The sequence below is a fragment of the Oncorhynchus masou genome, chromosome 24 (assembly GCF_036934945.1).
Source record: "Oncorhynchus masou masou isolate Uvic2021 chromosome 24, UVic_Omas_1.1, whole genome shotgun sequence".
Lineage (NCBI taxonomy): Eukaryota > Metazoa > Chordata > Actinopteri > Salmoniformes > Salmonidae > Oncorhynchus > Oncorhynchus masou.
In genome coordinates this window covers 79,975,588-79,993,525 of record NC_088235.1, presented here as the reverse complement: position 1 = coordinate 79,993,525, position 17,938 = coordinate 79,975,588, and the positions used below count along the sequence as shown (strand labels likewise).

General features: G+C 42.6%; 1 protein-coding gene across 10 annotated transcripts in view; it reads left to right on the top strand.

Moving 5' to 3' along the window:
* The window catches only part of LOC135512768 (CUGBP Elav-like family member 5), a 304,887-nt gene that overhangs the window by 282,634 nt on the left and 4,315 nt on the right, over positions 1 to 17,938 (top strand). For 4 of the 10 annotated variants that reach the window (XM_064935124.1, XM_064935120.1, XM_064935123.1 and 1 more), the window contains exons 7-10: positions 942 to 965; positions 5,562 to 5,727; positions 12,218 to 12,424; positions 17,027 to 17,119. In XM_064935124.1, the coding sequence (XP_064791196.1) occupies positions 942 to 965; positions 5,562 to 5,727; positions 12,218 to 12,424; positions 17,027 to 17,119 (490 nt within the window). The remainder of the gene's footprint in view (positions 1 to 941; positions 966 to 5,561; positions 5,728 to 12,217; positions 12,425 to 17,026; positions 17,120 to 17,938) is intronic. The other 6 variants (XM_064935127.1, XM_064935125.1, XM_064935122.1 and 3 more) reach the window with 3 other exon arrangements.

Sequence of the window (17,938 nt, the reverse complement as noted above, 5' to 3'; positions counted from 1 at the left end):
AGCACCGTACACACACAGTGAGTTATCTAGCACAACCCCCAACACTCCGTACCCCTCTGACCCCCCAACACCCCCGAGGGCAGAGCACCGTACACACACAGTGAGTTATCTAGCACAACCCCCAACCCTCCGTACCCCTCTGACCCCCCAACACCCCCGAGGGCAGAGCACCGCACACACGGCAGACCCCAGGCTCTTTGATGAGCTCACCCAGCCCACGCTGCTTTTCCCACTGCCCTTTCGTCTCCCCGGGGCCCCGGAGCTGCACCAGGGGCCAGAGATGACTCCGAATATTCCATAGGAACCTTATCTCCACACAAACCTCTTTAGCCTGCATACAGAGTTACTGCCGTTTGAAGGGAGCTGAAATGGAATGAAGAAACGGGTTCCGTCTGACACCGATAAAAACCTAAACCTCAGTCACATCAGACTGCATAAATCTGTGTGTATATATTTATAAAATAACGGAATTCTTAATTTATTTACTTTGCACGCACGGGCAGATTTTATTTTTTATTCTCTAAATGCCAGGATTAATTGTTGAGGCTGCCCAGGTCTCGGGGGTTTATTCATTTCCCTCATTTTCTTATCACAGGCATGGTGGCCAGTATGAAAAGTGCAAATTGACCGTCCCAGAGTAATTGCGAGGCCATCTCTGTCCTCTCTCCAGTAAAACTCCTGCCTTCATTACAATTCATGAAATGCAGCCCATCCCCAGGAAATGTGGAGAAATGCTAATGTTTCAGGAGTGGTGGAGGTGGTGGTGGTCTGCTGGGAGAGCATTGTGTCCTGCTCAGGTTGTCCATGACTCTTATTTACTGTGGCAGAGCCCCACGCACCCCGTCACACACACTACACTACGCATTCAGACAACACACAGACAGCTACACACTCTGTCACCAACTCTATGCCACACAACAACATGTGTCTTGTTTTTCCAGGCACTGCTGCAGCATGACAATGAGGTGGGTACATGCCAATCCATTGCTAAAGTTTTTGAATGGTAGTTTCTAGTCATGTTATAGATATTTGATCATTATAGTTAGTTATTAGATATTAGTTATTCATTTACAGTCATTATTAGTTATAGTTATTTGAAGTTTTAAAAAATAGTGGGATTTATGTATACAATTGGTCAAATTATATTTTTTCAAGACTACAGTGACTGATACCATTGTAAGTGAAATTCTCCATGAGATATGAATCATGCTGTATATTGTAATGCTTTGAGGTTGTACAACGTTCTGTTATGAGATCATTTCAACCCTCAGGTATGTTGTAATGAATGTATAGCCTACAGCTAGTTTTGTTTTATTCCACTATATACATTATGTCTAATGAATTCCATTACTTGTAATGTACTTTCATTTGCACAGGAGCAGTGTCATTTTTCTTCAGTGTTGGGTTTCCACTAATGCAGTTTTGATTGAATACCAGACACAGAAACTTAGATGCTTATTGCAGCATGTGACAGCCTTTGCTCTCTATTGGGTTGGAATTAACTGCAACAGAGTGATACACCTTAAATGTTTCTTTACTCTATGACAAACTATCATACCAAGAACAAAACCCGCAATGACACAGAATGACTATCTCAAAAGCCTCTTTATATGTACCAGTGGGGGCTGCTGAGGGGAGGACGGCTCATAATAAAGGCAGGAACGGAGTCAGTGGAATGGTATCAAACACATGGAATCCACGTTTCATGTGTTTGATACCATTCCATTAATGCCATTCCAGGCATCATTTTGAGCTCTCTTCCCTTCAGCAGCCTCCACTGATATGTGCTCCTCCATCCATACGTTTACCAGTGTATATATAGCTAGCAGGGTATGGAATACAGACATCTACAGGGACGGTATATATCCACAGTACAGTAAATGGCAAATTCAAAGAGCTACTTCACAAATACAGCAGTGGATAGGATTATAGAGTTGAGCTGACAGCCCGTAAATTGGATTTTAGTCAATCCAGGAGAGAGAGAGGGGGGGTGAACACAAATTGTAGGGGTACAACACTGACAAAAATGAAATGTGCCGTTTTCAAGATAGACACAGCACTGTTCTGACAGACAACATCCCATTTGCAAACGTGATTTCACGAAACACAAGGAGAGAGGAAGTTATTCTCATACCATTCCAAATGGCTGATTATAGTTGTTGTAAAGAAGCAGTGTAAAAACACGATAAAGCAGCTTCCCATTATTTCCTGTCAACTGTTGCCTGTCAATACACATGGAGCATATTTGTACACAATTTGATTTGTGTCACACTTCTCTCATCTCAAGCCATGTGTATATTCCTGAGAACAGCCATTTCAGCTTGCTGTTTCTGAAATGCTATACACGCCATTTCAGTGTGGGAATGGAAGGCTTGAAAATGTGCGACACTAGAGGCACAACATCACCAAAGAATGTGTATTCAATTGAATCGGATAAAAATGAATGGTTTAAGAAAACAGTCGTTTTAACAGTGAGCTAATGGTGAAGTTGTGTGTGTGGGTGGATATGCAGGAGGTGCATGGTGAGTGTACTCCTCACATTGACAAACATCGCCCCCTGTTGGAACTAGTCAGAATATACAGGATATAATTGATCCTATTCACCACAACCCAACCCAACACAAATCAGGAAACGATCAAATCTAAAGTGTTTCACAATAAATTCAGCTATATCATAATAAAGAAGAGCGTACAAGTGATATTGAAATGATTCGCCTCTACTGTACCTTACCAACACCTTGAGCGATTGCATTGCACATGCAGGAACTATGCACAGCCAATAACGAGGAGGATGTGTTATATTATCCATTCATTAAAGGTCACAAATATAAGAAGATAGAAAATTATTATTTAGGTAAGGCTACTGTACGGATCTTGACATTTCCTAGAAAATGACCTTATAAGTGGGACACCCTCCCATACCAACTGCCCAAATCTTCATCAACACACACACCAAAATGATGAAACATGAAACAAACCCTATTAAAACCCCACTAAGGAAACACACCATAGCATGATGGTAACAAATGAAGCCCTTAAGCTCAGGCCAGGCAATTGCAGTGGACTCTATTGTCTTCAGGTTCTCTCTGCTGGAGTGCACACCAGTCTGCAGTTTCAGGCAATCTGCAGGTCCAGGACCTCAATAACTGGGGTCTTCTCTTTCACTCGCTCCATTTCCCCCTCCCTCACTCCCCCAATCTTCTCCTCCTCCTCGGTGCCCTTTCAGGACTGGCTGGAAGGGTCACATGTGACAGTGCTGAGAGTCAGCGAGTCACAGAGCAGTGCTATAGAGATAATTGCCATGTGATAGAGGTGATTGCCTGCTGGCACCAGGGGAGAATAATGCCATCAGGTTGCAATAAAGAAGCAGATGCCTGACACTAAATGGATGCTGTAGCAACGGCAACTTTTCCCTGCTTCTTTTCTTCTCCCTTCGTTTCTTTTCTTTCCATTCCAGAGCGAGAAAAGGTTATGGCCATGATGATGAAGATTCAGTTCAATGCAATTTAGCTCTTTGTCTGCCACAGACATTTTGCTAGCTACTGCCAAGGATAAATAAGAAGACATATACTGTAGCAATGGCTTTTGAATATGGATGAAAGTCTTAGAAAAAAAGAAAAACACATGAATAGTAGAAAATGACTGAATATCTCTGTCAACACTTCCAGTTGGTGGACAGAGGCTTTTTATCAGAGCCAGTTTGTATTACCCACTTCATTCCAACATAATTACATGCTTCAGCTTCCAATTTGCTGCATTTTAATTCTGAAAAAGCATCACTGAATGCCATGTTGTTATCCATGACAATCTGTCAGCTGGCATGAAGGACTGCATTATCTATGCATGTAAAGTCACAGCTATACGGAGACCTTCTGCCTCAGTCTGTTATTCTACCATCTAGGTCTGCTGCAGCTTCCATCAACTTGTATAGGCCACTGGCAAATGGGTTGCAAGGTTATTAGAGTAAGCCCAAGTCCCCAACTCCTATTGAAAGCAGGCAGAAGATCCTGAGAGGGGGACAAAAGCCACTGACTTGTGTGACAGTATGCTCTGATACAGGGGCCAATTAGATCAGAGGCCTTTTACCCCAAACCTCCGACCCCAGTCTAAACTTCATGAGGGCATTATAACACCATCTCTATCCCACACCAACCACAGCTCTCACGTTGACTTCTTATCATTGTTTGTTTTCTTGGTCGTGCTTTTTAGTTCTCCTTGCCGCCCCTTCTTCCAAACCCCTAAAAGCTCAATTTATCTTATTCCGAGCAAAATGGATGATCCCCATTTGTCATGTTGATAAAATTATGCAAATGACAAAAGGAGTTAATAGATAGTGGTGGTAAGGCATGTGGCTAATGGATGAGGTGCCAGCGGCGCCCGTTTTGTGGCAGGACAGCCGCTTTTAGGTTACCTGACAGGGGCATTGAGGGAAAATAATTGGCTTTTCCTATCCAGGGACTCCATGCAAATACAGGGAGAGTGGCATCTTCTGCCTCAGCCGCACAATATCGTCATTAACATCAGAGCTAGCTAGTTGCAAAGGCATTTGATTTCTGCTTAGCTGAGTCAGACTGGGGGTGCCAATCCACTTTTTCAACAGGACGGAGGGCGCTGTGGGATATTAAACAGGAATGGGATTGTCCGATTGTGTCCATGTTTTTCCTCCACATACCTGCATTCCTTATCGTGAATTAGATGCCCTACAAAATAACATTGATTTCCCAGATAAACCCACTGGTCCAGAGGTTGTAAACACCTTCGTACAATGATGGATTTTCTCTGGAATTAGGCCCTCAGTATCTGAGACGGAGTGCAGAAATACTAGACGTGTGTGGGTATATTCTAGGCAGTATTGGATAGAGAATGGGTTTATCTGTGTGTTCGTGCTAAGTGGTGTCAGCCTAGTTCTTTATCACTGTGTCCAGTGTAAATGGACTGTCATTACAGGTTGCTGCTCGTGACACGCCAGTGGCACCGCAGCAAGTTAAAAAGAGCCCAGCGAGCGGAGCCACAGAGATGTCACTGCCCCTCCACTTTACCTTACACAACCAGAGAGGGACACACAGAGAAGTTTGACAAAGGAAGATAAATGCAATTCAATTCTGCCTCTGAACTTTCCCAGGTCCCTAGAGACAGGAATAATGTGCACATGTCAATCCGTTGATTTGAATGAGCCCAACAGACAGCTATTGAAAGATTCCTACAGCTGCTGACAGCCCTCCGACTGTGAGGAAAGACAGATTCACTAAACATAGGTTGACAGACTTCCCCCCCTTCCTTTCTTTTATTCCGCTCTACTTTCCATGCACTATACACCCATCAACCCCATCTATACCTCCCTCTATAACTTTCCTATGCTACTCTCTCTCCCCTCACCTCTCTCTCTCGCTCTGTCTCTTCCTCATACTTTCTTCGGTCACTTTTCTCTCTCTCTCTCTCTCTCTCTCTCATCTCTCGCTCTATTCTAATTCTCGCTCACCGCCCATCCCTCATTTCCCTCCCTTCTCCCTCCCTCTATACTAACCTCTCTCCCTCTCTCTCCCTCCCTCCTGTTCCCCCAGCTCATGCAGCAGCAGGCAGCCATTATGGCAGCGAGCCACGGGGGCTACCTGACGCCCAGCATGGCCTTCCCCGCCACCCAACTCCACCAGATGGGGGCACTCAGCATCAACGGCCTCCCACCCAACTCCATGACCCCGGTGTCTGGGGAGTTCCACCAGGCACTGGGTAAGCAATGCGTTTCATTCTCTTTGGGTGACTGGGTGTAAGTGTGTGTGTGTTGATGTGTGTGGGTGGAGTTTGGGAGATGGGGGGAGGAAGAGGGAAGTGAGAACTGCCTACTGATAATGCCTGCCTACTGATAATGCCTGCCTACTGATAATCCAAAATTATTCAGTTGGAGAGAAAAAAGAAAAGAAAAATACATTTGATGTGATTTGCATATTTATGTTGTGTATGCAGATATATTTTGGTGCGGTAAATCGAATCGGGAGCATAATAGATAAGTTTACAGGTACAGGCACTAATTTCTCCTCCGTCTTTTGACCTTGTGCTTTGAAACACTTACACAGGATCTGCATGCACTTCCCTCAGTTTTCCATTACAAACGGCCCCATCATTCTATACAGACACATTACAGGGAGCGCAGCAGAGGACTTTGAGATAGCTACCGCATAACATTAGCTTATTCAGCAATATTTCATTTTTTGTGAAACTGAGGAACCCACAAGATCCTCGCACACAAAGCATGCATCAAAATGAATAATACAAATTCTAAGTCTTTGTTGTGTTTATTTGTATATTTCCCCTGACATTGCAGTATAGTGAGTTTGGTAACTGTATAACATTATAACTGTATAGCTGTGAGGGAATCAACAGTCAAGATTACGCATCTGTCTGACATGACCCATTTTAAAGCACATTTACGTTCTACTCTGAAAATCTATATCACAGGTTAGAATGGGTTCTGTCAGTGACCATCTCTCTCTCATGACTGAATGCATGCATGTATATCTGATGGAACATGCCAATATGCACATGCTGTGTACTGTATATATGCACTAAGTTCGGCATGGTAGTGGTGGAGGCTGGAGAGGAGCTATTTGTCAAATATTTACAGTGACATTTTTTTTCATGCAAAGTGGGCACTTTTTTTTTACACAGGTAATCAATCAAAGGCAGTGATTAAAAGTTTAGCTGCGGTGCTTCTTCTTCGTTGGTAATACAGGACAGAATTCCACTGCATTGTATGTGTTGTGTTCAGTATTTATACTGAAGCGTGACTGCAGTATAGTGCTACTATGATGAAAGACCAAGAGACAGGATCCCCACATGCACTTCATATGCACACATTGTATGGACTATGTATGCAGCAAATACATAACACTGATTTGAAATATACATAAGTGCATAATCAATACTGAGCCATATCAGATATTCATTTCATATACATTTAACCTTTTCAAAGGGCTTCATAATACTACACCACCTTGTTTCGAGAGAGCAATCCACTATGTTATAATCATAAGAGAAATAGGCTATTGCAGGGTGGTTGGAATCAATGGCTTATCAATCTGCAATGCAAGGAGCTTAATGAACTGGCCTTTGGTATTGAAAAGAGCTCACCATGGTGTGTGTTCCCTCTCAGAAATCCGAGAAGCGCTGAAATATGTCTAGCATTTGACACGCTTCTGTGTAAGCTACAGTCTGCTGATTACTTTTATTATTGAATCCAATGCATTATTAATCACTGCAAGAGAGAGAATTTCCAAGGACTACAATAAATATGAAAGGAATTTTGATTCCATTCATTGGAGTCTGTGCTGATAGGCAGCAGACTGGTGTATGTATGCAACAGCCTCCCCTTTCACATGTCGACTGGTGTCATGACTTATTTAAAGTTCATTGAAGGAGCACATAACATTACTGGCAAGGCTGTCTGTTTAAGGGAGCTGAGAGCCACTTAGAAACTTTGAGACTCATGCAGTGAATAAGTGGAATAATTCATTGTAATTTTAGAGACATGCTTTCATGTTCTTTACTGATGCTGGCCCACAAAGTTGTCTCATCGACTCTCCATATCTTGACACAATGCATTGCCACTATACTTAGATTTGTCAAAAAAAATTCAGCAGTGCCAAATATGCGGCTTAGACATCAAATATAGAAAAGTTTTAGCCTCTATGTTCATAACCTTAGCCTAAATCTCCTTAATAACCCGAAGAAGTTCATTGGATGATGACAGGCGCCTCGGTAAGTCCCACAATGCAGTGCCTGAATTACCATAAATTACAAACAGTGTCGTAAAAATGACCATTCAAAGCCTGGCTGATCTTGAGGTAAACGTGGTGCATTACCCTCTCTTTTAATGATCTGAATCACCTCTGCGCACGCCTGCCTATCACAACATAAAGCTTGTGCACCACGGCAGAAAAAGTTTAAAGCGCCAGAAATGTTAAGGGGTGCTTTCTGAAAACAATGAAACACCCATTTGATCAACAGATGTAAAGCATTTCAGCTTGATGGCGTATAAGCAGCCTGCCAGATGGTTGACTTGATTAGAGCATGTATCCTTACAATGATGCATGATGATGCTTTTTGACAATAATGTTCAGCAGGTGCACTTCCTGAGCTTCAAGAGAAACAAAAATGAAACAAACAAAAAATGCCGACCCCAGGGGGATAGATATGGGGAGGCGAACGGCAGCCCTTTGTTAGGTCTATCACATGACCAGGAAGTGTGTAATCAAAATCACATAATGTTACGTTCCAGAGCGCTGCTCTACATGAGCTGAATACATCCATTACATACATATAGGGCCCTGCCTAACCACACTCCCATTCAATTCAGCCCTGATTGTGTCATTGATGGAAGTGGGTTTGGATTGGGGTCAAAAACATGATGCAGGACAATTCCAGAGTGACTAATGCCACAGTTGAAGCAAATGAGCTGTTTGACATAGTGTTTGTGACCCCCAGAAGGGCTCTGAGCAGCACCACGCCTCAGTGGGAATGCCTGCCTGCCTGGGCTCAGGGCGGCCTCACCTTGGGTAGCTGTGTGTCACGTTCGCCATGGGATACCAGCTCAGACAGAATACCCCCTTTGGCACAAGCCACATTCATCCTACCAGGGTTGCTGCGTACAGACCATTATATCGAATCACATTTTATACAATATGTACCATATATAGTCTCAGCATCATCTAATAGAACTCCATTTTGGACTTTTTAAGGACTTTACCACATTAACATGAATAACACCTTTTAATGACAGTCATTTTCAGTAGCATTTAGTAGTTCTCTTGAAATCTTAATCTACACCCTTTATAACATTTTAGACCTTTCTTCATTCACGTTTAAACAACCAGAACAGTTTGAGTGCAGTTTGCCCTCCGAGTACAAACGCACCTAGTTTTTGAATCAATAAATGAAAACATCTGTTATGAATGCTTATTTCTTGCTTCGCTGAGAGACAGTCCTTGTGTTCATATTGACTGCCCTGCTCTCCAAAATGGGTCCAGTGCTCCTTGTTGATTTGAATGTATAACTAGCATAATAAATACTCTTATGCTTCTTTCTCAGTGCAATCACAACAATTTCCCCAAAGAACAGATGGTAATAATGTAAATGTAATTATGCTTTCATAACATAAAACCAAGTGGAATATGTAGTATACTCACTTCATGGTATAATAACCTTAGAAAGCTGACAGGTGAAACCGAGTTGTGAAATATAAGCAATCTCTTGACCCATAGTTTTCTATTGACTCATTCTGGAGTGCAAAACAACATGTCATTATTATGGGACAATGCATTCAGTAAACAGGCATATGTAAACAGGCACATGCTTGTGTGTGCATTGTAAACAAGCTATGAATATGATTTTCACAATGAGAGGCTATATGTCCACTGGAGTATAAAATGAAATGTCTTGTTATGTATGGCACCGTATATGGAGTACAATATTTCTCCTACTCTAGCTAGAAATACATTAGTTGAGGTCTGCTCATGTTTAAGAACATAATATTTGAGCAGTAACAGTAGTTCATGGAATGGTATGGTTGTGTGGGAAGTAATATGCAGGAAAATGGAATCAGATTCTCAGTATATTCTTTGTAATCCACTTATGCCTTAGATAGGTACTGTATCTACACACAAGTTTTCGAGCACTTTCGGCCTCTTCTCTCCCTCAGAGCTGAGTAGCATTCATTATTAAGTGTGCTTGCTGAAAGCAAAGCACAACTTTAGAAATGGTTTATAATTATATAATTATTATTATTATTTGGCTCCCATTGCCACATGTAGGGCCAAAACCGTTAAAGCTACCAACACCAAAATAACTTTAAAACATGCAGACTGGCACTGGCACTGATGCTTCAAAGAAATCATACATCTCAATGCAGTTCAGGTGCTATAGACTTGAATGGGAAATGTTCTGGTCGCAACTAGTCTTCAACCGTTTAAGCTAGAAACGCCATTCAAACTCAAATGTGCAGACTGTTCTATAATAGTGTGCTTGTATACAGCTTTTTGATACCATGTAAACTTTTTGAACTAATAACCGTTTAAGATGTGCATAAAAGCTCCATAGATTTCAAAGGCAAAATTTGGATACACCACAAACTGACTCAACATAGATGGCTTCAACACAGCTTTTTGCTTCTGTTTCTACTTCAAAAACTATAAAGCTTGTTGTATCCCCATTCATTTCAATGGCGGAACGCAGGCTTCAACATTCTAAACTGAAATCATTGCTACGACACTTTCAGAATGTATCCCCATTCATTTTGAGAGGTTAAAAACACTTGTATTATACTATTATTATTATTATTATTATAATTATTATTTAGGGAAAACCCATTGATACCAGGGTCTCATTCCCAAGGGTGCCCTGATCATAGTAATTCATTCTATGGCTTATGATGATATAGTATTCACTCTAGCCTACTAAAATATCCCACTATAACCCACTATAACAACTATAAAGCTACAAACCACCCCAAAATATGTCACTATAACTAACCCATAGCCTATGAAACCACTATTACTACCAGTACTACTACTGCAATTACTACTACTACTACTATTATTTTACAACCATAAATACTATTTTTCTAGTTTGAATCTGTAGTCGCTCACATTACACTTGGACATGACTCCCTGCAGCTGTGTCTCCTCCATGATCCACTGGGCTCTCTCTGGCGCCAAACGTCCCCAACGAGCATCATCTCCCACCCTGTGACTTTTAGAATCTCCTTTCTCTGGGCTCTTATCACACGTGTGCTGCGTCTGCCTGCTGACCCTGAAGCACAAGGCGGCCGCGGCCCACTGCTAAGCCTTGGAAAATGAATTTCCCTGATGATGGAGAGGCTGCATTATGGCGCGGTACAATAGAGTGCGTGTGGTCGGCCAGACTGGCTGTCTGAACCCTCAGAATGGGGAGCAGCAGTCTCCTGGGCCCCGCCAGAGAATGGGCCAGAGCTGCAGTCTAATTCATCACAGTTCTGCAGGAAACAAGCAAATGCGGGGAGCTTAAAAAAAGGAAATGGTGCAAAAGACACAACAGCTCTCGCCGGGACCCGGGCAATTCCCCTGGTCACAGCGGTTGGCTGCATGAGTGTCAGGCTCCCCACTGCTTAAACTGTGCTCCGAGTGCGTGGGTAGTCTCAGGCTGACATGGCTCTGTGCAGGTTTTTCTGTGTGTGAGCCACAGCCTATTTACCAAGGCATTAGCATTACTCCCAGCCATGCAGCATAGCATACCCACCGTATGTATCCATCCCTATGTGGACTTTTCTTTAGGGGCTCTTTACCGAGGCGGACAAATTGCTATGATGGCATGCCTGAGGGTTTCCGTGACAACCGGCCTTTCTGTCCAATCCCGTCTTGGCTCCAGATTGAAAGGTGGTCCCCAGGGGGCCCGTTTCTCAGCGAGGGCTGATGCTCTACCACGGAGCAGCCTTTCAAAGTAGCCATCATCCATAGTGAGATCCTCCTCAAATGGACTCATTCACATTCCGCCCAAGATTGCACACTTTCAACAAGAGGCTGGTTTAAAATACATCGAACTAGAGAGGAGCATCCAATTCTATTCTAACCGTAAAACATCCTGCAACCGTGTGTGTGTGTGTGTGTGTGTGTGTGTGTGTGTGTGTGTGTGTGTGTGTGTGTGTGTGTGTGTGTGTGTGTGTGTGTGTGTGTGTGTGTGTGTGTGTGTGTGTGTTATGTGCTCATGGTGTGCCAAGCTATCTGATCTTTTTCATGATATATAAAGAGAGTAGGCTACCCGCGTCCACACTGAGTAAATGTTTCACTGTAATCTCCCCTATCTCGTCAGAATCTTACTGGAGTTGCATAGTGGTTTCATCATCCCGCTCTCACTCGGAGCCAGCAGGCTATCGCACAAACACTACAGACAGGCTCATTTTTCACAGGTTGACTTCCCAGTGATCCAGCAGGATGTGTCACCACCAGCGCCTGCTATGTGACAGTTTCGTGTAGGAATCCTGTCTTTGTGATGGAGAGGATGTGTAGTGAACAAAAGTGTGTGTGTGTGTGTGTGTGTGTGTGTGTGTGTGTGTGTGTGTGTGTGTGTGTGTGTGTGTGTGTGTGTGTGTGTGTGTGTGTGTGTGTGTGTGTGTGTGTGTGTGTGTGTGTGTGTGTGTGTATGTGTGTGTGTTTGATAGTCTGTAAAAGTAGAAATGTCCTTGTCTCGGTAGGTCTTAGCTCTCCACCAGCGAACATCACCACTCCCAGCATCGTCACTCCCATCGTCAACGGCTTCACGGGCATCCCCCACCATCAGCCCAACGGACATCCCGCCGTGGAGACCATGTACAGCAACGGCCTGCCGTCCTACTCCACCCAGAGCCCCACCGCCGCAGACACCCTCCAGCAAGCCTTCACCGGAGTACAGCAATACACAGGTAGGCCTTATGTACACACTGAGATTAGACCTCAAGGCTCATACCAAACTGAGGTGCAGTAAATTCATATGATGCATTTTTTGTAGTATGGTAATGAAACCCTACACTACTTTCTTACAACACATGTGCTACTTTATCTCTACCAGTTAACATTATGTATGGGATAATGAGGGGCTATGCGTTCTATGTGAAAATAATGAACGACATGGAAGGTGTGTTCTACGATGCGTTAGCGAGTTGTTTATCCCTTTTATACCATGGCTATAATGTAACACATTTGCTACTAGGAATGTGTTCATTTGCCTGTAGAAATGTGTTCAACATCTACTGAAGTAGCGAGCAAGTTTAATAGATAGCTACAGTAGTTGCCGTGGTAGCCAAACAAACACACCCGCTAGTTTAGCTAACCAAACCACAGACAGGTCAATGAGCTTTAGTTGTAAAAAATCTTTGACAAAACCATCAGTTCTAGCTTGCTATTATGAAAATCAAATTCAACAATGCCAATAATGTTTTCAATTCGGCTCAAACAAAACATGTAAGAATTAATTATAGCCATTGAATTCTACCATGCTGTTCATTATGGGGAAATAATGCACGCTCTAGAATGCCCTTCAAGCCAATCAGAAACTAGTATTCAACCATGTCATGGTGTAATTAAGCAAAAGGCAGAAGGGGGCGTGGTATATGGCCAATATACCATGGCTAACGGCTGTTCTTATGCACTACCCAACGCGAACCCCGAGGTGCTTATTGCTATTATAAACTGGATACCAACATAATTAGAGCAGTAAAAATAAATGTTTTGTCATACCCACGGAATACGGTTATAGATACAGCCAGTCAGCATTCAGGGCTCGAACCACCCAGTTTATAATGCAGATTATACAATGGAATTGTTTAATACTTGTTGCAGATTGTTGTGAAGGGAATACTAGGGCGCTCATTATTTCCGTATAAGGCATGGTATATTTGCACGGAAGAATTCAGGGGCTATAGTTCATTCTTACATGTTCTATGTGTGTGTTGCTTTGAAAGCAAAAGTCGAACTGAAAACATTATTGGTATTGTTAAATTACTAGCTAAACTAGTAAGAGTTTGTTTGGTTACCACGGCAACTACTGTAGCTATCTAGTGAACTTGCTCGCTACTTCAGTGGATATTGAACAACACATTTCTTATTTCATAATGTTGGCATATTTTCATAAAAAACATGATTTTGGTGAATATATTCATACAATTTCGTCCTTCCACGAGATATAGTCCTGACACATATGTAGGGTTGCTACCCAAGCAGGCTGGTCGTTCGTTCTATTGGTTCGGTTGATAGAGACGCGACCCAGTCATTAAGTCATGTTCTGTATCTATGGACCCAGTCGGTCAGTCTTGTTGTTCTGTATCTATGGACCCAGACGGTCAGTCTTGTTGTTCTGTATCTATGGACAGTCCAGTCTTGTTGTTCTGTATCTATTGAAGTCTTGTTGTTCTGTATCTATTGACCCAGTCGGTCAGTCTTGTTGTTCTGTATCTATGGACCCAGTCGGTCAGTCTTGTTGTTCTGTATCTATGGACCCAGTCGGTCAGTCTTGTTGTTCTGTATCTATGGACCCAGTCGGTCAGTCTTGTTGTTCTGTATCTATGGACCCAGTCGTTAAGTCTTGTTGTTCTGTATCTATGGACCCAGTCATTAAGTCTTGTTGTTCTGTATCTATTGACCCAGTCGGTCAGTCTTGTTGTTCTGTATTTATTGACCCAGTCGGTCAGTCTTGTTGTTCTGTATCTATGGACCCAGTCATTAAGTCTTGTTGTTCTGTATCTATGGACCCAGTCGTTAAGTCTTGTTGTTCTGTATCTATTGACCCAGTCGGTCAGTCTTGTTGTTCTGTATTTATTGACCCAGTCGGTCAGTCTTGTTGTTCTGTATCTAGTCTTGTTGTTCTGGACCCAGTCATTCAGTCTTGTTGTTCTGTATCTATGGACCCAGTCGGTCAGTCTTGTTGTTCTGTATCTATGGACCCAGTCGGTCAGTCTTGTTGTTCTGTATCTATGGACCCAGTCGGTCAGTCTTGTTGTTCTGTATTTATTGACCCAGTCGGTCAGTCTTGTTGTTCTGTATCTATTGACCCAGTCGGTCAGTCTTGTTGTTCTGTATTTATTGACCCAGTCGGTCAGTCTTGTTGTTCTGTATCTATGGACCCAGTCGGTCAGTCTTGTTGTTCTGTATCTATGGACCCAGTCAGTTAAGTCTTGTTGTTCTGTATCTATGGACCCAGTCGGTCAGTCGGTCAGTCTTGTTGTTCTGTCTTGTTGTTTCTGTATCTATGGACCCAGTCGGTCAGTCTTGTTGTTCTGTATCTATGGACCCAGTCGGTCAGTCTTGTTGTTCTGTATCTATAGACCCAGTCGTTAAGTCTTGTTGTTCTGTATCTATGGACCCAGTCATTAAGTCTTGTTGTTCTGTATCTATTGACCCAGTCGGTCAGTCTTGTTGTTCTGTATTTATTGACCCAGTCGGTCAGTCTTGTTGTTCTGTATCTATGGACCCAGTCATTAAGTCTTGTTGTTCTGTATCTATGGACCCAGTCGGTCAGTCTTGTTGTTCTGTATCTATGGACCCAGTCGGTCAGTCTTGTTGTTCTGTATCTATGGACCCAGTCGTTAAGTCTTGTTGTTCTGTATCTATGGACCCAGTCGGTCAGTCTTGTTGTTCTGTCATTCAGTCTTGTTGTTCTGTATCTATTGACCCAGTCGGTCAGTCTTGTTGTTCTGTATCTATGGACCCAGTCGGTCAGTCTTGTTGTTCTGTATCTATGGACCCAGTCGGTCAGTCTTGTTGTTCTGTATCTATGGACAGTCGGTCAGTCTTGTTGTTCTGTATCTATGGACCCAGTCTTGTTGTTCTGTATCTATGGACCCAGTCGGTCAGTCTTGTTGTTCTGTATCTATGGACCCAGTCGGTCAGTCTTGTTGTTCTGTATCTATGGACCCAGTCGGTCAGTCTTGTTGTTCTGTATCTATGGACCCAGTCGGTCAGTCTTGTTGTTCTGTCTTGTTGTTCTGTATCTATGGACCCAGTCATTCAGTCTTGTTGTTCTGTATCTATTGAGTCTTGTTGTTCTGTATCAGTCTTGTTGTTCTGTATCGGTCAGTCTTGTTGTTCTGTATTTAGTCTTGTTGTTCTGACCCAGTCGGTCAGTCTTGTTGTTCTGTATCTATTGACCCCCAGTCTTGTTGTTCTGTATCAGTCTTGTTGTTCTGTATTTATGGACCCAGTCGGTCAGTCTTGTTGTTCTGTATCTATGGACCCAGTCGGTCAGTCTTGTTGTTCTGTATCTATGGACCCAGTCGTTAAGTCTTGTTGTTCTGTATCTATGGACCCAGTCGGTCAGTCTTGTTGTTCTGTATCTATGGACCCAGTCGGTCAGTCTTGTTGTTCTGTATCTATGGACCCAGTCATTAAGTCTTGTTGTTCTGTATCTATTGACCCAGTCGGTCAGTCTTGTTGTTCTGTATCTATTGACCCAGTCGGTCAGTCTTGTTGTTCTGTATTTATTGACCCAGTCGGTCAGTCTTGTTGTTCTGTATCTATGGACTCAGTCGTTCAGTCTTGTTGTTCTGTATCTATGGACCCAGTTGTTTGTTCTAAGTGCCCTACTGGCTGGCAACTTTTCTATTCCTTGCTTGCTTGCTAGCCAACTACGGCTAATTTACAGTCACATCAAGCAGTGCAGCCAGAATAACAGCAAAGTAGCTGCATTTGCGTTTGTTAAAGCTGCTTTCTTGTGACATTTGGATACATCCATAACAATTATGCACAATTTCACCTGGCATAGAAACTGTGCTCTCTTGTCAGGACACTGTTGTTCAGAGTAACTAGCCAACCACATAGCTAACGCCAATCATTTTAAACTGACGCTGGAAAGACTGCAACCGAGCTGCATTTTGTTTCATTTGGCCTGTTTTCTATTCGTATTTCTTTGTATGTATCCATAGAAATGATGCCAGCTGATTCATGATTTTGAGTGGCTGTGAAAATCTGCCTGTCTGTCTTGTCCCGACTCCAGACACTTTCATTACTATGGGACAGCTGGAGATCGAATTTCAATATTATTGAAACAATGTTGCAAATGTCGGAGAGACAGACAGCAAGGTTTATACAAATCTCAGCTGTTGAAAACCAATTGTTGTCTAAAAGAAATGGGAGATAATGTCTAAATGCTTTTTATATTGGAGATCAAGTTTATAAGTCTGGCTGGGCTGATGAGACAGTGGATTGCGCAGTGAGATGGCACAGAGTAAATGGGCATTTCAACGTCATAGCTTTAGCCGGTGGTAACTTGTGGAATAGACACCCGCTGGAATGCGGTTTTAACCAATCAACATCCAGAATTATACCCACCCGTTGTATAATGAATGACAAACTGCAATACTGTAACTGAAAGCATACATCATAACTGACCAACTATAATAAAGATTACTATAATAAAGATTGTTATAAATATTGACACAAATAGTTTGAGTATTCAGTGATGACCAAACCTACAGCAGCGCTGACATGAACCCCCTTGTTTCTCTCTGTGTTTCCCCTTCAATGTGTTGTAGCTATCTACCCAGCTGGCACACTGACTCCCATAGGCCAGACACTGCCTCAGCCATCCCAGGTCATCCAGCAGCAGCAACAGAGAGAAGGTGAGGGTGAGAGAACAATATCACTAACACTCTTTTACAACTATTGTACTACACTATTATAAATAGTTACATATTCACTGTTAATTGCTTCTTTGCAATATTGTCTTTCAGATTTTGGCATTACACTTTCCTGGTAATGTTGTCTAGGTGTTATAATGCAGTGATTAAATGTTCCCTTTTTAGAAAGTGTTACATAGTACTCTAGCTGTGTCAAGGTATTATCTGGGGGGAAAGAAAAGTAATCAAGCATCATCATCTTAGCATCTTTGGATGTGATGCAGTCTAGCAGGATTGACTTTAGCTTTAACCTTTTCCAAAATGTAGACAACATAGAGATTACATTTGAGCATCTAATGGTTGATTGCGTTGTGTAATCCATTGACTGGTGTCAAACACATTTATAGGTCACATCTCAATCTGCTTAGTTGATTGTCCTACACAGCATTATGATGACAACCGTGTGTAAATGTCATTTTGGTTTCACTATTTCTAAGTCATTACCAATCAGCTTTTCCTCAAAGACATATGCATTTATTATTATGTCGGCCTTTGTCTTGATTAAAGGTTGAGAGGTTTTACTAGATTAGATGCTCGAATAGAGGTGTAATGCTCCCCGCTCGACATCTCCACGAAAACACATCATCAAGTCGCCACCTCAGTGATGTCATGCCGCCACACCGTGCAACATCAAATCAAAGTTGGAAAATTCACAATTTGTATTTGTGGTGGTAAACACAGCGTTGTTATTATTTCAAGATAATGTTACCGAACTCCTAACAAATGTGTTTCTTTGCCACTCCATTAGTCGTGCTCCTCAGATCTGTT